The sequence below is a fragment of the Exophiala oligosperma genome (genome assembly GCF_000835515.1).
Source record: "Exophiala oligosperma strain CBS 72588 unplaced genomic scaffold supercont1.8, whole genome shotgun sequence".
In the NCBI taxonomy this organism is placed as follows: domain Eukaryota; kingdom Fungi; phylum Ascomycota; class Eurotiomycetes; order Chaetothyriales; family Herpotrichiellaceae; genus Exophiala; species Exophiala oligosperma.
Window position 1 is genome coordinate 485,039 of NW_015622825.1, and position 20,015 is coordinate 505,053.

General features: G+C 51.8%; 5 protein-coding genes and 1 non-coding gene across 6 annotated transcripts; 5 read left to right on the forward strand and 1 right to left on the reverse strand.

The window, feature by feature from the left end:
* Positions 1-2,228: 2,228 nt before the first annotated feature.
* On the forward strand, positions 2,229-3,050 carry PV06_08201 (uncharacterized protein; the record flags this gene model as incomplete). The annotated part of the gene is made up of 2 exons (XM_016409511.1): positions 2,229-2,785; positions 2,855-3,050. 2 exons carry the CDS (start codon positions 2,229-2,231, stop codon positions 3,048-3,050), a joined length of 753 nt encoding a protein of 250 aa, XP_016259819.1.
* A 6,097-nt stretch (positions 3,051-9,147) lies between these two features.
* PV06_08202 (uncharacterized protein) lies at positions 9,148-11,206 on the forward strand. Its single transcript, XM_016409512.1, has 4 exons — positions 9,148-9,269; positions 9,328-10,458; positions 10,516-10,612; positions 10,678-11,206. The coding sequence occupies exons 1-4, from the start codon at positions 9,260-9,262 to the stop codon at positions 10,706-10,708; spliced, it is 1,269 nt and encodes a 422-aa protein (XP_016259820.1). The 5' UTR covers positions 9,148-9,259; the 3' UTR covers positions 10,709-11,206.
* Positions 11,207-11,671: 465 nt separating this feature from the next.
* PV06_08203 (uncharacterized protein) lies at positions 11,672-12,126 on the forward strand (the record flags this gene model as incomplete). Its single annotated transcript, XM_016409513.1, has 2 exons — positions 11,672-11,882; positions 11,930-12,126. 2 exons carry the CDS (start codon positions 11,672-11,674, stop codon positions 12,124-12,126), a joined length of 408 nt encoding a protein of 135 aa, XP_016259821.1.
* Positions 12,127-12,687: 561 nt separating this feature from the next.
* Positions 12,688-15,435, forward strand: PV06_08204 (uncharacterized protein). Its single transcript, XM_016409514.1, has 2 exons — positions 12,688-13,682; positions 13,794-15,435. Exons 1-2 carry the CDS (start codon positions 13,279-13,281, stop codon positions 14,305-14,307), a joined length of 918 nt encoding a protein of 305 aa, XP_016259822.1. The 5' UTR covers positions 12,688-13,278; the 3' UTR covers positions 14,308-15,435.
* Positions 15,436-15,676: 241 nt separating this feature from the next.
* PV06_08205 lies at positions 15,677-15,750 on the forward strand. The gene has a single exon. It is a non-coding gene; the product is annotated as a tRNA-Val (tRNA).
* Positions 15,751-16,099: 349 nt separating this feature from the next.
* On the reverse strand, positions 16,100-17,539 carry PV06_08206 (uncharacterized protein). The gene is made up of 2 exons (XM_016409515.1): positions 17,323-17,539; positions 16,100-17,237 (listed from the first exon to the last, which is right to left on the reverse strand). The coding sequence occupies exons 1-2, from the start codon at positions 17,378-17,380 to the stop codon at positions 16,243-16,245; spliced, it is 1,053 nt and encodes a 350-aa protein (XP_016259823.1). The 5' UTR covers positions 17,381-17,539; the 3' UTR covers positions 16,100-16,242.
* Between the last annotated feature and the right edge of the window lie 2,476 nt (positions 17,540-20,015).

Consider the following 20,015-nt stretch of genomic DNA (forward strand, 5'->3'; position numbering starts at 1 on the left):
AGACAATCAATCAGTATGGACATGAGCATCTGCCCGACTGTCAATGTGAAGGATATTCAAATAACACCCATTTTGTATTGATCCTGTGCGTCTTTGGCCAAACATACCACGGCCTATCTTGAGACCTATGTTGAGGTGATACAAAGTTCCACTCTGAATCGTAGAGCATTTCCATTTCATGGCAAGCCAAGGCATGCAAAAACTACTGTCATGTTCGCGTAGAATCCTCATCTTCCTCCAACGAAGCTATTCTCTCTCTCGACTGTGTTTGTAACGTAGGCAGTAGCGAATGCTCATCAGCATTCTAAACGATATCTACCTGAAATAGTCTGTGATCAAACAGAACCATACAACATACACACACAGAGAGAGAGAGGTCGAGAGAGGATCTCTCTCCCTTGATCATACTCACTTACCTACCTGACCGAAGTAAATGGAGGTGAGGATGTGAGCGCAGGCAATGGCTAGGACAGACAGCGACTAAGTCGTGGTTAGGTACCTACCTTAATGAGTGAGTGAGTCGGAATATTTGCCCACCTTTTCCTACCTACCTATTCCAAGGGTATTTAAAGGCCAGCTTTCCTTTTTATTTTTATTTTCCTTCTTCCTTTCTTTTTTATTTCCTCAGCTGAGATTCACAATCCATGACAGAAACAAACATCTGTTCACATCTTTTCCACCTTTACAATGGCTATGAGGTACAAGCTCCAGCATACAAACAGTCAACCGCAGAACAAAATCCCTCTTTATCTTTTTCCTCCTCCTCCTCCTCCTCCTCTTCTTCTTTCTCTTTATCCTTTTCCTCCTCCTTCTCCTCCTCCTCTCCTCCCTCCTCCCTCCTCCTCTTCTTCTCCTTTATAAGAAGTTACAAAGGGAGAGAGTCTACTCGCCTAGACATATTGAATACACATATTCCGGAACCATCTTGAATGAAAGAGTTCCGAGTCATGTGTCTAGGCGAGTAGACTCTCTCGTCCGGCAGGTCTTGCTTCTGCAGGCAGAAGCAAGACTTGCCGGATTTATCGTTTTCCGAGATGAGGTACCTTAAGAACAGACCTCACGAGCAGACGCCCGAATGCGGGACATCTGAGCTCGAATTGCCAGTAATGGCTGGGCCATTACATAAGAAGCGAATACTGCTACAAACGCAGAGTCCGACGTCTGATATATCTTGCTCAACATCCCCCTATCGAAGGGCAACATTTCCGTGGATACGACCCCTTACAAGATCAACGCATTAGGGCTCTGTCAAACCCCAAGCTCAAAACTTTCAAGCACCAAATACCAGGCAGGACGAACAAACTATCTTCAAAATCAGGTATGATTCCTTCACCCTCCTTTCCACACTCAGACCTTCTGACACGATCAACGCATTAGGGCTCTGTCAGACCCCAACATCAAAAGTTTCAAGCACCCAATACCAGGACAAACAAACTATCTTCAAAATCAGGTATGAATTCTTCACCCTTCTTTTCACACTTGGATCTTCTGACGAGATCAACGAATTAGGCTCGTCTCATCTTCATCGTCATCATCATCGTCGTCGTTGTCATCATCATCGTCAATGGCAAGTCAATCAAGGATGTTTCAGGATCGGTGCGAGCAAAGCTGGAGGAAATAGGGAGATGATACATTCTCTGTCCATTCATTAGCAGATAGATCATCCATCATAAAAGTCTATCCACCGTTTCATCATCCTTTCATGCGAATGTGTGACATTCATGTCCCCATCACTCCTTGTTGGAGCAGTGTAAAGACCATTGACCTTGGACCGCTACAGACTGTACGTACGGAGGGACATCTATACCATAGTTGCAATCGGAAACAGGTATAACGGGCAGCCCATTCTTTAACCGCACATAGCCACCTTATCGATTCTCTCTTTACGCCGCTACGGTCACACCCTCCTTTGAAAGAAACTCCTACTTAGCTTCTTATCTCTGCTTCTTCTTTCGTCTTTGAGACTCACATATACAACCGGTCCCAACTTCTGTTCCTTTGTGTGAACCGTAAGGGCAACGCAGGCTCCTTTTGCAGGACCGACGGCCTCTGAGTACGTCTTCTGACTTGACCCAGCGCTGCCTTGCCAATGAAGTCCTCAGCCTCTTCCAAAACTTCATTCCTTAACCAAAGAGTGATGGAGATGCCGCGAGACGCTCTTGAGGAGAATCCAGAAGTTGATCTGCTCTCTATCATACCTCGGTCGTATAAGGATCAAATCTCTCCAGATGCGCGCCCGCTGTCGGACATTGCAAAACTCAAACAGTGGACGATACAGAGAATGGAGGGGCAATTCAGAAAAGAGGCTGAAAGGCGATCGTTCCTCAACATTTCAGGATTCTTACCGCATGAAGGATCTCGAGCCCGAAAAGACATTAGAGCAAACGCCGGAGGAAGAAACTCAGGATCTCACCTCTACACTCGCAGATACTCTCGAGAGGCTTGAAAATACAGACGAAGCAACTGTTGTCTCTCCGATATCTGACACGGTTATTGCTTTACCGAACCGTCAGGGTATGACTTCGATTCCTTCTGAGAGAAACTTGGTCCCCGACACGTCCCTTGCGGAGAAATTGAAAGAGATGTTTCGAAATTCCAAAAAACTTTACGAGATGCCTATCCGCGGTGCGGTCTTCAGATGCGGCGACAAGACTGTAGCAAAAGTTGTGCGCATGAGCCACCCCGATACTACCGGATATACATCTCTGGAGTATCTCCCACAGCACGCACCCGACTTCCCGGCACCGCGACCCTATGGCCTCGTCACTCTTGGCCGAAGCAGTGTGTGATATTCATGTCCTACATGCCTTGAATACCGCTGTCAAGGGCTTGGCCGTCGATGACCTGCCGTCAGAAAGTCTCTGCTCAAAATCAGCTTGATGACATCTTTCACAGACTCTCCCCCAGGTGGCGTGGCTACGGAGGGCGTCAAGGACCTACATCGAGAAGATTACAGGAGTGATCGGGCCATTACCACGGGCGCCGGTTTCGAAGATTGGAAACTCGTTCTCCGAGTTCCTGACCAACCATTACATCGACTATCTCCATAGCTTTCTCCCTCCCCCAGCCACCGAGACTGTCTTTACCCATGGAGATTTGAGACCCGACAATATCATGGTGGATCTGAGTAGCAGCGGTGATTATTTGGTGACAGGAATCATTGACTGGGAAGATGGCGGATTTTATCCTCATCTCCATGAATGCACCAAGGCAACAAACACATTGAAATCAGGTGAAAAGAGCGATTGGTACCAGCATCCGCCGCCCTGTCTTGTACCGCATACATTCCCTGTATGGTGGCTTGTTGATAGGCTCTGGGATCGAAATATCTTATACGCCAACTAAGTCCAATTACCACGTTCGCCGATTCGTCAAAAGGCGACAGTGGAAAGGTGGATCTTTAGGAAACCAAGTTTCAAGTTTCCGAGGATCAATCCTGCGTGAACATGTTCAGGTGGTCCGGTCCCACTGTAGGTAGTGTCGGCATTGCCTAAGTTGCGGGAAGCAATCGACTTCGTCCACCCCCACAGGCTTACTGCAGCCCTGAGACCCAGCGATTGTGGCACCTGAAGGGCCTGCGAGTTTTCCACCAATCGACTCCCCGTACTTCCACAATGCCACCAAGACCGGAGTAAGTCAACGGCATGGCATACCCGAGCACCCAATGTGACCAAGAAATTCCAACATCTCTGAACATCATATCAGTACCCATGGGAATATAGGAATATTCTAAGGAGAAGACTGAAACATTCCCGGCTCAGAGCTACTTGACATCTTGAGGAACATGGCAATCAAGAAGGAGATTGTCTGGCATCCTGGCCCTCTGGAGGTATACTTCACGGTCGGCGAAGACGACTTGGTGCGCATCTCTGCGATTCAAAGTCCATCGTCGACGACGAAGAAAGCTTCGGACTTGAAGGCCGACGATTCGGTGCCTATCTTTGCTCTTCGCTTGACGGGTGAAGGTAATGCTTCGACCAAAAGCCACAGGTCAATGATTGGCAGCTATGCCTCGGAGCGGCTCAAATACCAAAATCACAAGGAAGGGGAAACCTCTGCCACGAAGACATTCGAGATCAGATCCCACGACGATAAATCAGGCATCACTGCCACAGCCAACTTCTCAATCTATCCTGGTATACCTGTCATCAGGTCTACGGTCACTCTGGACAACACCTCCAAGGGAAATGTTGTAGTGACTCAAATTCCGTCGTTCTTGGTTGGTAATTTGGCAGGCGCATCCAAGTCATGGGGCGACTACACCCTGTCAACTGCTACCAACTCCTGGTTCCGTGAAGCGCAATGGCGTGAACAGAAACTGTCCACACTCGGTCTCGACGACTATGGCGTCATGGAACTCAACGAAGGCCATTCCGCGACTCATGCAAGCGTGGCGTTTTCCAGTCGTGGGAGCTTCTCCACCAGTTCCTACCTGCCCATGGGAATGCTGAAAAGGCACGACAACACCGAGACTTGGCTGTGGCAGATTGAACACAATGGCTCGTGGAAATGGGAAATCGGAGATTTCAACGACCGGCTCTACGTTGGTCTTGGTGGGCCCACGAGCAACGATCATGAATGGCGGCACAAGTTGAGTCCAGGTGCCTCTTTCACTACGGTTCCTGTAGCAATGAGCCTTGTCTCTGGAGGTCAAGACCAAGCGTTCTCTGCCCTGACCACCTACCGGAGGGCTATGCGAAGAAAGCACCAAGACAACGAGAAGATGTCGCTTATCTTCAACGATTACATGAACTGTCTGATGGGAGATCCTGACGAGAATAAGGTGGCTGCGTTGATCGACCCTGTTCTCAAAGCTGGCGCAGAGTTCTTTGTGATCGATTGCGGCTGGTATTCAGACGACAATTCCTGGTGGGACGACGTTGGCCTGTGGGAGCCTTCAACAGTCCGCTTCCCATCAGGCTTCAAGAAACTGGTGGACAAAGTCAAAGCAACTGGTATGACGCTCGGCTTGTGGCTTGAGCCGGAAGTGGTCGGTGTACGGAGTGTGGTTGGGAAGCAACTTCCAGAAGATGCATTCTTTCAGGACAATGGTTCTCGGGTTGTTGAGAAGGGCCGTTACCAGCTGGATTTCCGACACCCTGCTGTCCGCGAAAGACTGGACAAAGTCGTCGATAACCTAGTACTGAACTTTGGAGTAGGATACTTCAAGTTCGATTACAACATCGAGGTGATGAGAGGCACGGATGTCAACACCTACAGCACTGGTGACGCTCATCTAGCTCATCAACGAGCCTATCTGTCCTGGGTCAATGGGCTTTACGATCGGCATCCAGATTTGGTCATTGAGAGCTGCTCGTCAGGAGCACAGCGCCTTGAGTACGCCATGCTAGGGACGCATTCCCTGCAGTCAACAAGTGACCAGCAAGATCCCGTGCGATATGGGGCAATTTCGGCGGCAGCTCCGACCGCAGTCACCCCCGAGCAGAGCGCAGTCTGGGCATACCCTCAGCCTGGCTGGAGTGACGAGAAGAACGCCTTTACCGTGGTGAACAGTCTCCTCGGCCGCATTCACTTGAGCGGCAGGCTGGATCAACTGTCAGCATCCCAACAGGATTTGATCCACGGTGGCATGAAGGTCTACAAGGAGATCCGGGGCCAGCTGAACACGGCTCTTCCATTCTGGCCTATCGGTTTGCCGTCTTGGACAGATGATTGGCACTCGCTTGGATTGACTACGACGGATGGTGATATCCTCCTCGCAGTTTGGCACATCAAGGGACCGCTTACGTGCTCTTTGCCAATCAACGAGCTAAAAGGAGCATCCGGCGTCAGTGCAAAATTGCTGTACCCGAAAAACTTTGAAGGAAAAGCCGACTGGAACGAGAAAGAAGGGACTCTGGATGTCCAACTTCCAGATGTCGCGTGTGCCAGACTCTACCGTCTTCAAAAGGGCACTCGTGTCGCATAAAGAGCCTGAGGCTGTAGGGAAGAAGACCTGGAAGCTTTCGCTTTCGGCATCAATGTACCTTGGGGTTAGCATCATCGCGTTGAGGGAAACATTTGTGCGATAATTAGAAGCACACTCACCTGACAGAGCCATGGCACTAGAGAGTGTAGAATACACGTCTGAGACAGGCGTATAAGGATGGACCAACTAGAGGGCCCCCTATCCCACAATTATACAAGACAGCACAGGAACGAGGTCGACCACCGGGTTTTTTCCAGACTGATGGCCAGCGCAGGACCTTGAAACCGACATCGGTCCAATCTCGCTCAAGGCTCCTCAGTCTTCGCTGCGCACCCCGGATGCGTACTTCCTTCTGGAGTAAAGCGGACGGCATTGGCGTTGGCGCTATCCGCACCTCGGCATCAAAATGGCACCCTGACCACTTTTCTTTACCCACATCCTTCACGCGCACAGATTACTTGCTTGGGTGAGACTACTTTCCCATATTCCCACAAGTCAGCTCACGACCCATTTGCCATCTTTTAAGGTTACAATCACCAATGCTAGCGGCGGAATACAGGTGCCCTTCCTTCGCGATGAAGTGTGTGGCTGCTCCTGTTCGACCTCTCGGCTGTTTTCCCTCCCTCGTTATCCCACAACAGGCTGATTTGTGGAGGGCCACGTTAATTATCTCGGCCCTAGGGTTTTCTGTTTGGGGCAGTTTACGAGGTAAGCCGCTCGTACCATGGAACTCCATCTGGAGATCCCAGACTCCCAGGTTTTGATACGCAGGCTTTCTCCAGATCACCTGTCCAAACAAGGCCCGGTTTTTCCCACCAATGTGGTAGCAGTTCTTCCGCGCCGTGGTGCGAGCAGGTGCCTCTGAGGGCCGCTATTAGTTGGCGATCGACAAGTTATAAGGAACGTGAACCCTCGTCGTTGGCAACGAGGAGGCCAGCTTCCGCCACAACAGCAAGAAACAACAACCGCAACAAAACCCTTCCCCTTGAATAAACCGTCTTGGGCAGTCACTCATATTGACAGGACTATCCGTCGCCGCCATGGCTTCCAAGATGGATGCCGCCGCCCATCTCGAGGCACAAGCACCAGACCAGGAGCACAAAGATATGGCCGTATACGGCAAAGAGGGGGGCTTCAAAGCTTCGGTTGGTGATGCCCAGCAAGGCAACATCAATGAGCACAAACACACGGTCCGTCAAGCTCTTCGAGCCTATCCGTGGGCTGTCTTATGGTCTCTGCTTGTCTCCATGTCCATCATCATGGAAGGCTATGACACCCAATTGATCCAGTCCTTCTTCGGGTTCCCGGCCTTCCGCAACCAGTTCGGTGAGTTATCTTCGGTTTCAGGAGACCACCAGATCCCTGGAAAATGGCAATCGGCACTGGGTAGCGGCCCTACGGCCGGCTGTATCGTCGGTGCTACGCTCAACGGCTGGATGATTCAGCACTTTGGGTACAAGCGTGTCTTCATGATTGCCCTGGTTTTCATGAACGGGTTCATCTTCATCAACTTCTTCGGCAAATCAATTGAGCTGCAGACTGTCGGCCAGGTTCTTTCCGGGTATGTACTAGTCCAAGCCCCGGCGGTGCTTGATGTTAGTTGACTAAACTACCCAATAGCGTCCCATGGGGTATCTTTGCTACGATTGGGCCTGCGTATGCGTCTGAGGTCTGCCCTCTCGCTTTCCGACCTTACCTCACTGCGTACACAAACATGTGTTTCGGTATGTTGAATAGTCCACAATCCGCCTCACCGACATGAAAGAGGCTTGTGCATTTGTGTCAGAGTGGTTTACTGAGTGTCCATAAGCCATCGGTCAGTTCATTTCCGCCGGTGTCCTTCAAAGCCTTCTCCAACGCGACAACGAATGGTCATACCGCATTCCATTTGCTGTGAGTAATCCTGCCAGTCCCGCTCGTCTTCTTGCCCCAAAGACTAAACCTTCTGGGATAGATCCAATGGCTCTGGCCTACGCCGCTCATGATTGTGGCATATTTCATGCCGGAGAGTCCCTGGTGGCTCGTTAGAAAGGGCAAGCTCGAAGCTGCTGAGCAAAGTGTCCAACGATTGATGGCCGAATCGGAGAAACCGCAAGCCAAGAACAACGTTGCCATGATGGTCCACACAAACGAGATCGAGCTAGAAACCACCGCAGGCAGCTCTTACTTTGACTGTCTGAAGGGCAGCGATTTCCGACGCACCGAGATTGCCTGCGTCATCTTTGCGGGTCAGGTCCTTTCGGGTTCCACGTTTGCCTACAGCGCCACCTACTTCTTCGAGCAGGCCGGCATGAGCGCCGACGATGCGTACAAGTTGGCTTTGGGCGGAACCGCCATCGCCTTTGTCGGCACGATTCTGTCGTGGTTCTTGATGCGCGTTGCTGGCCGTAGAAACATCTACCTTGGCGGCATGGCCTCGATGTGCGTCTGTCTGCTCATCATCGGCTTCCTCGCCATTGCCAAGCAGAACAGCAGTGCTACGTGGACACAAGCTGCCTTTTGTATCCTGTGGCTGTTCAGTTTCTCCCTCTCTGCCGGACCTGTTGGCTGGGCCGTCCCTGCCGAAGTCAGTTCGACTCGTCTCCGATCCAAGACGATCTGTTTGGCCAGAAATTCATACTACATCGTCCAGATCATCGCGAACGTCATCGAGCCCTACTTCATCAACCCCGACGAGCTCAACTGGAAGGGATACACGGGGTTCTTCTGGTTCGGCACCGCTTTCCTCACACTTTGCTGGGCCTTCTTCAGACTGCCGGAGACCAAGGGCCGAACGTACGAAGAGCTCGATCTCATGTTTGCTGCTAGGGTGCCGACCAGGAAGTTCAAGAAATACCATGTGGATGCGTATGACGAGAGCAGGAACTTGACCGACCGAATGAAGGAGGAGCAGTAGTTCTGGAGGCAGACGATCCCGGTCAGGCTCCCGCATACAAGGCGTACACCTACGATATCATCCCATTCCCGCGAAGATATAAACATTAGTCTTGTACGTACGATATAACTATTCCATTGCATGTCGCCCTCTTCTAAGTATGTGATGGTACGGAGTAACAAAAGCAACAAAAAAGTCATGAAACCATCGGCCAGACAATTGTCACGTGGGAAAAGGCGATGCTGACCAATGACGTCAGCAGATTCAATGTTGATTGTTGCCTCGGCTTAATTGGAAATTCCTCGAGAAGCACATGCGAAACATAACAATTGATTGATGATAAATTAAACCGCCATCTGTCTTCTTTCTTCCTCCCTCTGGCATTACATGAGATCAGTCTTCTTCTTCTTCTTCATCATCATCATCGTCGTCATCTATCAGAGTCATTAAACAACATGGCCCAATGTAAGCACGTCTAGACAATCCGCAGAAGGGGAAACCATGACCGCTGACATGTGTGAAGCACCAAACAAAGCACAGGAACGTCTCTCCCAAGTCTCGTCGCACCTCGGTGGCTCTCCTTCCTCGAACAAGTCTATACTCTCCAAGTCCCCCGACGATGTTGTTGTCACCTGCGCTCTCCGAACTCCTTTCACAAAGGGAGGCAAGGGCTTGCTGAAAGACACCGCAGCCGCCGACCTCCTCGCCCTCACTTTCAAGAACCTCCTCGAGCGGTCGAAGATTGACCCGGCGCTGGTCGAAGACATTGCCACAGGCTGCGTTCTTGCTCCTGGCGGTGGAGCGACCGAGTACCGGGCCGCAGCTCTTGTAGCCGGATTCCCAGAGTCGACCGCGGTCAAGTCGCTGAATCGACAATGTTCCAGCGGCCTGCAGGCATGTGTCGACATCGCCAACGCCATCAAGAGCGGGATCATCGAGATCGGGGTGGGATCCGGCGTAGAGAGCATGTCTTCACAGTACGGGCCCGGTGCGGTCACTGAGTTCTCGGACCTTTTGGAGAATCACATGCAATCCGCGAACTGCAAGGTGCCCATGGGTGTCTTGTCGGAACAAATGGCAAAAGACAGGAAGATTTCACGTGCGGATCAAGATGCTTTTGCAGCCAGCTCGTACCAGAAGGCACTCAAGGCGCAACAGGCAGGTCTTTTCGACGAAGAGATCGCCCCCATCACCGTCAAGTACACCGATCCCAAGACGGAAGAAGAGAAGACCGTGACCGTGACGAAGGATGACGGCGTTAGACCAGGGATGACCCCGGAGACGCTGGGCAAGATACGTCCCGCATTCGCCAAAGACGGCTCCATTCATGCCGGCAACGCATCACAGATATCTGACGGCGCCGCCGCCGTGCTCATGATGAAACGCAGCACCGCGGAGCGACTGGGCCAACCGATCCTGGGTAAATTTGTCGCTGCATCGGTGGTTGGTGTGCCGCCGCTACTGATGGGCATCGGACCGTGGAAAGCGATCCCGGTGGCCCTTGAAAAGGCGGGTGTCAACAAGGACGAGGTCGACATCTACGAGATCAACGAAGCCTTTGCCAGTCAGGCTGTCTGGTGTGTAAAGGAACTTGGCCTGCCCTTCGAGAAGATCAATCCCAAGGGCGGCGCGATCGCCTTTGGCCATCCTCTCGGTAAGACTGATCCATTGCCGATCCTCTGGCAGACAGAACCTCGCTAACAAGAAACAGGATGCACGGGTGCCCGACAAGTGAGCACACTGTTTACCGAGCTTAAGCGAACGAACAAGAAGATTGGCGTCACGAGTATGTGTGTTGGCACCGGAATGTGAGTGTTGCTTTCCCTTCGGCTGTTCTTTCGTTTCCTTCTCATCATGCTAACTTGTTGAACAGGGGTATGGCTGCCGTTTGGGTAGCCGAGTAAAAGGAAGCCTGGCGATAGCATCTATTGGCGTATACGTATGGCGTTCGGAGGAATATCGCTACAAGCACATGTATGCATACGGGTCCCATATCACCTGCTGTAAGACCAAGTCGAGTCACTGAGCCCAGAAACACCTGTATCCCTGTGTTGGCTTGCAAGTCGCTTCATCTGTTCACCCCCACAATGATGTCCCTCTCGTGTGAGTTTTCGAGCAGGGGTGCAAACCATGGCCCAGTCGAGGGCAAGGTCTTCCTCTTTGGGTGTTTCTGATCCATGTCGCTTGTCGCATCCGGTTCCTTGATGCTGTGACTTATCATCGCAAATTCCTGATTCAAACGAGGCACTGTTACACGACGTGTTCTCCTAACAACGTGGTTTGCCTAACTCACAACAGTGCCAGCTCATGAAACTCACAACCGTTACACTGCCCTCGATGGCCCTCTTTTCATATCTGATCCTAACCTGTTCACTCCCTAAAGTCGCTGTCGAGTAAGATTTTCTTATGGCCCAGGACCAAACAGACTCACTTCGATCCGTGACCCACTTGTTCCAACGGCCCGACACAAAACATACTTACATCTATTCCGATTATTCGTGGCTTTCAGTCCTGATTGCAATCACGCTTACGCTCCTGGATGGTTTCCTCATCTGGCCTTAATTCTGAGCGCATGATGACGAGGTGCTGCGGCTCTAATTTTTTTTTGATTCCACACCGGCATGCAGTCATCCTGGTCTGAAGAGCGCAAGAGAAAATTCCAGAGCCCGGAAAGGCAAAGTATCGAGGCAGACGACCACAGTATGCTCTTATGACTAGAGTGGCCGACACTGGAGGAGGAATTCTACACCTTATCTCCAAAGTCGATCCCTCGAGATAGAGGGCATTGTCGCCGCCCACCTGCACGTAGAGCGGCAAGGACTGTGTCATATGGCACCCAAATCGGGCAGGGGAGCATGGAGACTTCAATGTCTACATTCCGACATCAGTCCCTTTCCACCGGAAACGGCGATTCCTCTCGAGGTGCCTATTCCCCCGCAAGTTCCACGGGGAACCTTGGCCTGGCTGAACAGTTCCGCTGCGAAGCCGCCGACTATGTATGCCTGGATATCGCAAAACTGGCCCCGCGTCCCAATTTCTCGTCTCTGCCGGGGCTTTGGACTTCCTCGATGCCGATCGGTATGTTTGGACAATGCGGATTTGCGGATTATACCAAATGAGACCAGTTCACGCGGGCCGTAAACACTGGATGGACGAGTACATTGACCCCTTTATTCCTCGCCGACACATGTTTCTCCTCGGCCTGAAGTCGGGTCATCTCCTCGTCGACTACGTTGAGGGAGATCAAGGCACCCCGACCATAAAAGCACGGCCACCTCTTCCGGAGGAGAAGAAACGAAACCCCATGCAAGAGTATGTCTGACATTGTGCTTTGATTTCGCATCTCACCCTCTCGACAAAACAGGGTTCCTTCGTCCTTACCAACACCGGCTCATTGTCGCCGAGTAATCGCCCCTTTGACCCGCACATTTGCCTCTTGTCGAAATCGATCGTGTTCCCAAGGACGGACATTGACGAGGAACGGTGCCTATTCCACGACCGGCCCATACTTCAATGATGACCTCGTACACTCCCTTGACCAGAGGTTGACACACCGGCCCGACGCCGTTCGGAATGCAGACGACGCGGAGGGTCATATGGCGGTCCTGGCCACTCAGAGATACATGGAGTACGGACCACGGAGCAGAAGTGTGACCTATCGTGTTCGTAGACCGGCTCTCTGCTAGGAGACAATTTCAGATACTGCGAATCTCATTGGCTCCTTGACCTTTTACCGTGAGTCACGTTCCCGCAGAGAGAGATGAGTCGGAAATTTTTGGGATTGGGCGGAGTTGCGATCTGCTCTTACTTTTTCTTTGGGTGTATATCCCGTACTCAGCACACGTCTCGTCGCTTCAACATACAGTATTTCCTTTTCGATCTCATTTCTACCTCTCATTTCGGACGAAGTCCAAGGCCGAATCTCAACAATGGCCTCTGGTTGGGTTCGAATGCCGACCACTGGGGGCCTTACCTCCTGACTTTGGCGCCGTCGAAACAGGCTGACCAGGGTTGAAATGGGGGCGTAAATCTTTCTTTCCAGCCTTCATCGTGCACGTGTGGTCTTAAAAGTTGATCAAGCGATCGTGCCGAAATTGGCCTGCTTCAGAGACAGGGTTCCCCTTTGTTTGAGGAATTTGCATCGCGACTCATGCAAGAGGTCTCGACCTCCAGAAGTGTTGCACTAGGCATTAAAGTGCGTTCCGGCTTCGGATGGATGTTTGCTCTTGCTGCGCCCGTCCCCTTGTGCGACTTTTCTTGTGACTGTCGGCACTCGACGTCTTCCTAAGATGTGGCCTCCCGTCGCCACTGCCGTTGCTACTACTACAGTCACCGTCACTGTCAATGTCGTTGGCATTGTTTCTCCGGCTGTAACGTACCACTTCAACCACCTCGTGGCGTAACTCATTTGCACATTGTGCGTTGACGCTACGAGATTGTTTGAGGAGGTTTGAAGGAGAAGAAGAAGGAGACTATGTCAGGAACAAACTCCTCGAGTGGCATGTCCGACAAGCATGCCACGAATGGCGACGGAGCGCAGCACGTCTTTCCAGAAGTTGCAACACACCTCAACCAACCTGGTTTGATCAACACGTCCGAAATTCCCAAATCGACGCTGCTCCCACAGGCTACAGTTTCGCAACCGCCACACCAACGGTACCAACCTGAATATCAATATCAAAATGGATACATTGCATCAGAAGCCGCGGCTGCGCCCTTGCCGCCGATCAAGCGAAACCCGTGGGGCCTGTCACCTTTGACATTTGGCCTCATTGTAGCAACGATAACTGCTCTCGTCGTCGGTGGCGTCGTCGGAGGAAGCGTGGCAGGTGCCATGTCCAACAAGCACTCGGATTCGAGCTCGACCTCAGACCTGGCGTGAGTTTATGCCTTTGTTGACTCTACCACAATTCCCGTCATACATTCCACGCTCGCACACATATACTCGGTGCTTTGTGACCAATGCTGACAAGGTCTCGAATGTATCAGGGTGCCCACAGCCACCGTGACCGTCACTGCGTCGTCAGACGGCAGCGCCGCCAGCATAACAAGTACCTCTTCGACGTCGAGCCCTTCGCCGTCCTCCCTCCAAAACTACGTGGTCGACGAACCCTACTTTGTCCAAAGCCTAAAATACCCCGACTGCAACACGGATACCCAGGTCATCACGACGAAAGCATACTCGCAACTCTTCACACTCTACTGCGGCATGGACATGGGTAACTCGAACCCGGACGATGCGAATCCGGACCTCACGGTCGCCGACTTCGTCGGACTTTTCGCCTATACCCTCACGGATTGTCTGTACGCCTGTTCCAACATGGTCAAGTTCGCCGGCGACTGGAAACTGGACAGCCAACACAGCTGCAAGGGCGTCACATGGGAGGCGAGCATGGCGCAGAGCAACACCACAAACTATGCCAATTGCTGGCTGAAGAACGGTACGAACACGCAAAAGGCTAATCAATGCAACACATGTGTCAGTGCGAAGTTATCGACGTGATATGGCGTACACGTACGAACGGTATACTTTGCCATCCTTATATTCTCTCTTTCAAACCACATTGGACCTCCGACCTTGGGCTCCTTTATTCGGCCTCTCCTACCCCCAACCCTCGACTCCGACCTCGACCTCGACTCTAACCTTCGACCCACCTCTTTACCTCGTTGCTTCTCCACCCGAGAAGAAACAAGATGAAACAAAAGGAATGGACTTCCTTGAGAAGATTTATTTAAATGATGAACGGTGGCGTTTTCTTGCCCCTTTTCTTGACTCGGCGAAGAAGATGGATCAATTATACTATTCGTACATGTTGTGCTTGGTCCACCAGTACTCCTGTTTCGTGTCTGGTTAATAGTGAGTCTTCGCAAAAGAAAAAAAAACGGAAAGAGCATGACTGTAAACAATGCTTCAAGCAGCTCTCCCTTGTCAGGATCGGCATTAGTGTCTCATGGCTATAACAAAGATGGAAAGCAGAAGAAAACGAAGCATGTTACATCACTCACTGGTGTCGCTTGGCTGATGAGCATTGAACGAGGTATCCTTTGGGAGCACTCAAACTTGGCAACAACTACCCTACATTCATCATCATTCTGGCTCCTCAGAACACCACCATGTCCTGTCGTCAACAGGATCGCGGCGGAACGCACCCTGGGTTTTATCAGCATACTTTCTTTCTGTATCGGACGTTGAAACGAGTCAAGCCTTGTACAACGGTATCCAACAAAGTTTTCATGCTCTCGCGCCTCGTCGCCTTGGTTCTCTCGACAGACATGGATTTTATCTGAATGTGGTACCGGAGTACCATCGTCGTCGATTGATTTGTCAATGTCCATGTCCAGGCTACTTTCCCAACAGGCGTATTTACCTGTTCTCCGCTGCCTCTCTCCCAACCTATCCACGAGGCTGTTTTCGATCAACACTTTGCATTGCGATTTGTCGTTTGACGCAATCCGCTGTCTCGACTCTCGTTCATCCATCACTCTGAAACGGCCTGCCCGTGGAGTATGCTGGTTGCGCTTTTGTTATTATTGTAACGGATCAATTTGCAAAGCCAGCATCTGGCACTGATATCCACTGTTGGGAACATTCCTAGATAGAGTTCAATCGAGACAGTACATGCACAGAGCACAGACTACCCTACTGATATTACTCTACCATCCACTCTGGTCCTCGATGGTAGTAGGTAGTTATGGACTGACGGCAGCAGTCGAAACAGTGCCCTAAAACTCTTACGGAGTACTCCGTGTATGCCGCTGCACTTGTCTAGCCTACTGTAGCCAGGTCCGTGCCTCGAAGTGGGTACAGACCTCGGACTTTTAAAAATAGGTTATATTTTTAACTCTGCATTTCTCCCTATGAAATCAGCGTCGGTCTGGTGGTGTAGTTGGTTATCACATCTGCTTAACACGCAGAAGGTCTTGAGTTCGAGCCTCAACCGGATCATTACTTTTTTTGGTCCCTGTTTTCAATTTTTATTTCTGGGGATCCTTTCTGACGAGTTTCATCACAACTTCGGGGTTTTTTTTCTTTCTGGTTTTCTTTTGAGTCGTTGCAACCCTTTTTTTCGGCCATCTAAAAATCAATCACACACACGGAGCTCTAAGTGTACGAGGTTACCTTGCTGACATCAGTGCTCTTGTACTCGTAGACACCTACTCGTAGACACCTACTAGTAGTAGTATGTTCTTGTGCCTGTACGGGGGAGTACTCTCTCGTACGTGCGAGGCAGTTTAGGGGTCGTCGAGGGGATTCAGCAAAGGTACTCCGGCACCACGAGTGCAAAGATAAAAAGGTACAGATCAACGATACGCAGTATATAAGACCACCCCAGGGTAGACAGGTACCTAAATAAATTTGTCGTGAGATGACCACCCGGCCGTTTCAGTTTCAGGTGACGGGGGGGACCTATTCCACCTACAATACGACAAACGTAACTCACGCCATGTACTCTCGCACCCATCTCTTCTTCTTGGCCCCTCCCGACAAGGCCTGAGCGGCGGTGTCGTTTGGGGTGGCGTCCCCGAACCCGCAACCTCCGTCCCTGGTCTGCGCGATGACGGCGCCGGCGCACTTGCCGCTCTTGAAACCGCAGCAGCCCGACGCACAGTCGGCGTCGCTCAGACATTGCCCGGTGATGAACTGTTTGCCGGCGCCGTTGCCGACATTGGCCGCCCCTGGGATGCTACTGTCTATCGACACCGCGGCGGCTTGTGTCGGGGACGGAGCAGTCGCGCCGCCGCCGCCGTTACCATTGTTGTTGTTGTTGTTGTTGTTGTTGTTGTTGTTGTTGTTGTTGTTGTTGTTGTTGTTGTTGTTGTTGTTGCTGTTGTTGTTGTTGTTCCCCGAAGAAGAGGACGAGGAAGAACCCGTGGCGACGGCAGCAGGAGCGGCAGCACCTCCCGTGAGAGCCTGAGCGGCGTTGCTGTTGGGAGAGGAGTCGCCGAAGCCACATCCACCATCACGGGTTTGGGCAATCACCGCACCGGCACAGAGGCCACTTTTGAACCCACAGCACCCCGAGGCGCAGTCGGCGTCGCTCTTGCATTGTCCCGTGATGAATTGTTTTCCGGCTCCGTTGCCCACGTTGGCGGCTCCGGGGAGGTTGCTGTTGACCGCGGCGGCGCTTCCACTCCCGCCGCCACCTCCGTTGTTGTTGCCGCCACTTCCACCCCCCGTTGTACCGGTACCGGCACCGCCGCTCGAGGCCGTCGCGGGTGTCGTCGCCGCGGGTGCGCCGCCGGTCAGTGCGTTGGCCGCGTTGGCGTTGGGAGAAGCGTTACCGAAACCGCATCCTCCGTCGCGTTCCTGGGCGACCACAGGTCCGGCACACTTCCCGGAGTTGAAGCCGCAGCACGCGGAGGCGCAGTCCGCGTCGGACTTGCAAGGGCCCGTGATGAATTGGGTGCCTTGGCCGAACACGAGGGTGGTGACTGCAACCGTGGAAAGAAGGAGGGTCAGTTGGTGTCGTCGCAAATGAGAGGTGCTAATGTCGTTGGGCAAAACGGAATCACTTACAACCTAGAAGCAGGAGCACGATGGCTAGAGTCTTTGAGAGTGAGTTGTTGGTGGCCATTTTCTGGGGATTTCTGGTGAAAAGGCAACTGATCCAGCAGTTGTCAAGGTCTATACTCGTAACAGTCAAGGATTCTTCAAAAGACAGGGAATAGAACGCAAAAAAAAGGATGACGCGCACAAAAAATGTCAAGCAGAGAATCAGAGATGCAAAGAAGAGAAAGTCATGCGATACAAATCACCATGAAAATTGGCCTGGGGGTCGGGTCGTATTTGAAGAAAACCACATCTGTTGATGCCTTGGCTCGCGGAAACTCCTTGTTCCCTGGCCCCCTTGTGTTGGGTTTGATGTCCCATGACAAGTCGGTATGGAAAAGTCGAGATGTACTCGGTACTGAATGGACATGATGATTTCCCCTCTCGACCATGGATCTCCGGCAACGATCTACGCGATGCAACGTCCAGATCCAATGACCAAGCGAGCGACCGAGTGTCAAACGAGGCTTTGCGAGGCTGACACGCGCAGCCTCGTCCCGAGTGTCGCAGGTTGTTTGACTTGCCGAGGGGCGATGCGGGGGCTCGACGCGTGATTGGCCGGGGCTGTTTGCAGCGAGCCCGGACTCTGAGGCGTCAATCGTAGCAGGTTTCTGCGGGCTATGCACAAAATGTTTGACCTTTCTGTTTCATCAGGACGACGACTTGTGAGCCTCTCTTGAGGAATGCGCGATCATTCATGAATGCTACGGTTCGATGTCACTGTGTCTGGCACCAAAAAGGGGGCAAGTTACGTAATCCTGGCTGCCGGCGACGCCCTGACGCAGAGTTGTTAATCTATCTATGCTCAGCCAACATTCAAGAGCCAACGCTCAAGACATGTTGAGTAACATACCACACGTTGTCAAAAAAAGATCTTCGAGTACCAGTGATATCTCCCATTCCATCGCCTCCGTTTTATTTGGCTCGTGTCCTTCGCGAAGAAATCGTCGCTTCATCTAGGTATCTGAAACTTGGGTTACAATTCTCGGCCCGATGCTCCAAGCCTGGACCTCCGGAGTTGGGATCAACGATTGACAACAGCCTCAGGTAGACACTCTCGGCCTTCGTGTATGCTTACATGGTCCTCCATCCTCCCAAGTCCTCTCCAGGCCAAACAGAGATTCTTTCACCTTTCGCCTCGCCCTCAGGCCTTCGATATTTCCGCCCCCAGCATTGAGTAGGGAGACGCCTTCCCGGTCATTGCCTTTTCCTTCGTGTGTCTGTCTCATCCGGCGAACGGGCCCTCAAACAGTGAATGCCAGTGGATCGACAACCCTCTTCCATAAAATGCCATTGTGGATGGGAAACGACATCTGCCTATTTTCTTGAGATGTGTCAGAAAGTCCCATTTGCAGGATTACACAGATCTTGCTCTGCAACATCAGACGATACCTACTGTGCGTTCCTCACGAGAATATCATATCCAAGGGAAGAGATGACGTGGTCTGTGAAGGAGTCTACCTAGGTACCTAGGAAAGTTTGTTACCACTTTGAGCAGTTGGACTTCGCTGTGCCCATAGAGTTGCCAGTGGGGATCACTTTGTACGGGCGTTGAACACCACGACAGAACAATTTCAGCTGAAAACAACATTGAACAATGGCGTCCCCCTTTCCAATCGGATTTCAACACTACTTAGTTTTGGGACCGGCGTGAAACGCTGAGACATGTCCCCACGATCAGAAGCAGTGGTGACCTCCCGCATTCCACCGAGTCGAGATGCCACAATCATTCCGTACGGGCATGGAACCCCAGGGCCCAGGACAGGTCACAGCACCCGCCGCCCCTCCGTGAGCAAAGGATGCGCCAGATGTAAGCATGAAAGCAAGTGGCTCTGCAAGACCGTGACGCCTCACCTCTGAGAGCAAGAATTTAACAGGTACAGGGGGGGGGAGGCTCCACGAGAACACGACTCATACCAAAAACCTGTGGCACCCCGGGGGCAAGTCACGGAGCGAAATAGAGCTCCCGTGAGCAAAGTAAAAGCCATACAAAAGGGGGATCCCAGTGGCCTTTTAGGGTCATGACACCAACCAACAACCCGCGGCGCGCCGGGGCAAGTCACGGCGGCCCTGCTGCAGCACATTAGCAACGACCTCCCTTTCCATCAACTAGAAGCGGATTTTGGAACGGGCGTGAGACTTAGGCGTAAACCACTTGACAATAACTAGGGCAGCCTCTAGATTCCGTGCGTCAGGATGTGATAGATGGGAGACAGGGCAACAAGTATCCAACCTGTCATCGCAATATGACGGGCAGACCCTCCGCGAGCAGCGATACGAGGCGGGAATTCAAGTGTTCTTAGGGTAGGGAGACCAAGAGGATGTTGTGTGGTGCGCAGGGAGACGTCGTCGAGTAGCAACACAGAACATCACAGGACACTTTCACATGCACTTGAAGGAGAACCCGAACCTCTCAGTCTGTAGAATAGTTCACGAGTAGTCCCAAGTGTAAGTCCTACACTTCAATACCTAGGTACCTAGGTAAACTGCAGTGGTAGCTACCGCGACGCGCCGGTAAGCAAGGATCTTGCACAACAACCATCGTAATGACAGTCCGATGGACCCGATGATCCCACAACTGCTCTTCCTCTCGCAAGACTTCTGTGTCTCCTTCCAAGAGACTCCGAATCAATCGTCATGGAGCAAGGCCCTGGATATCT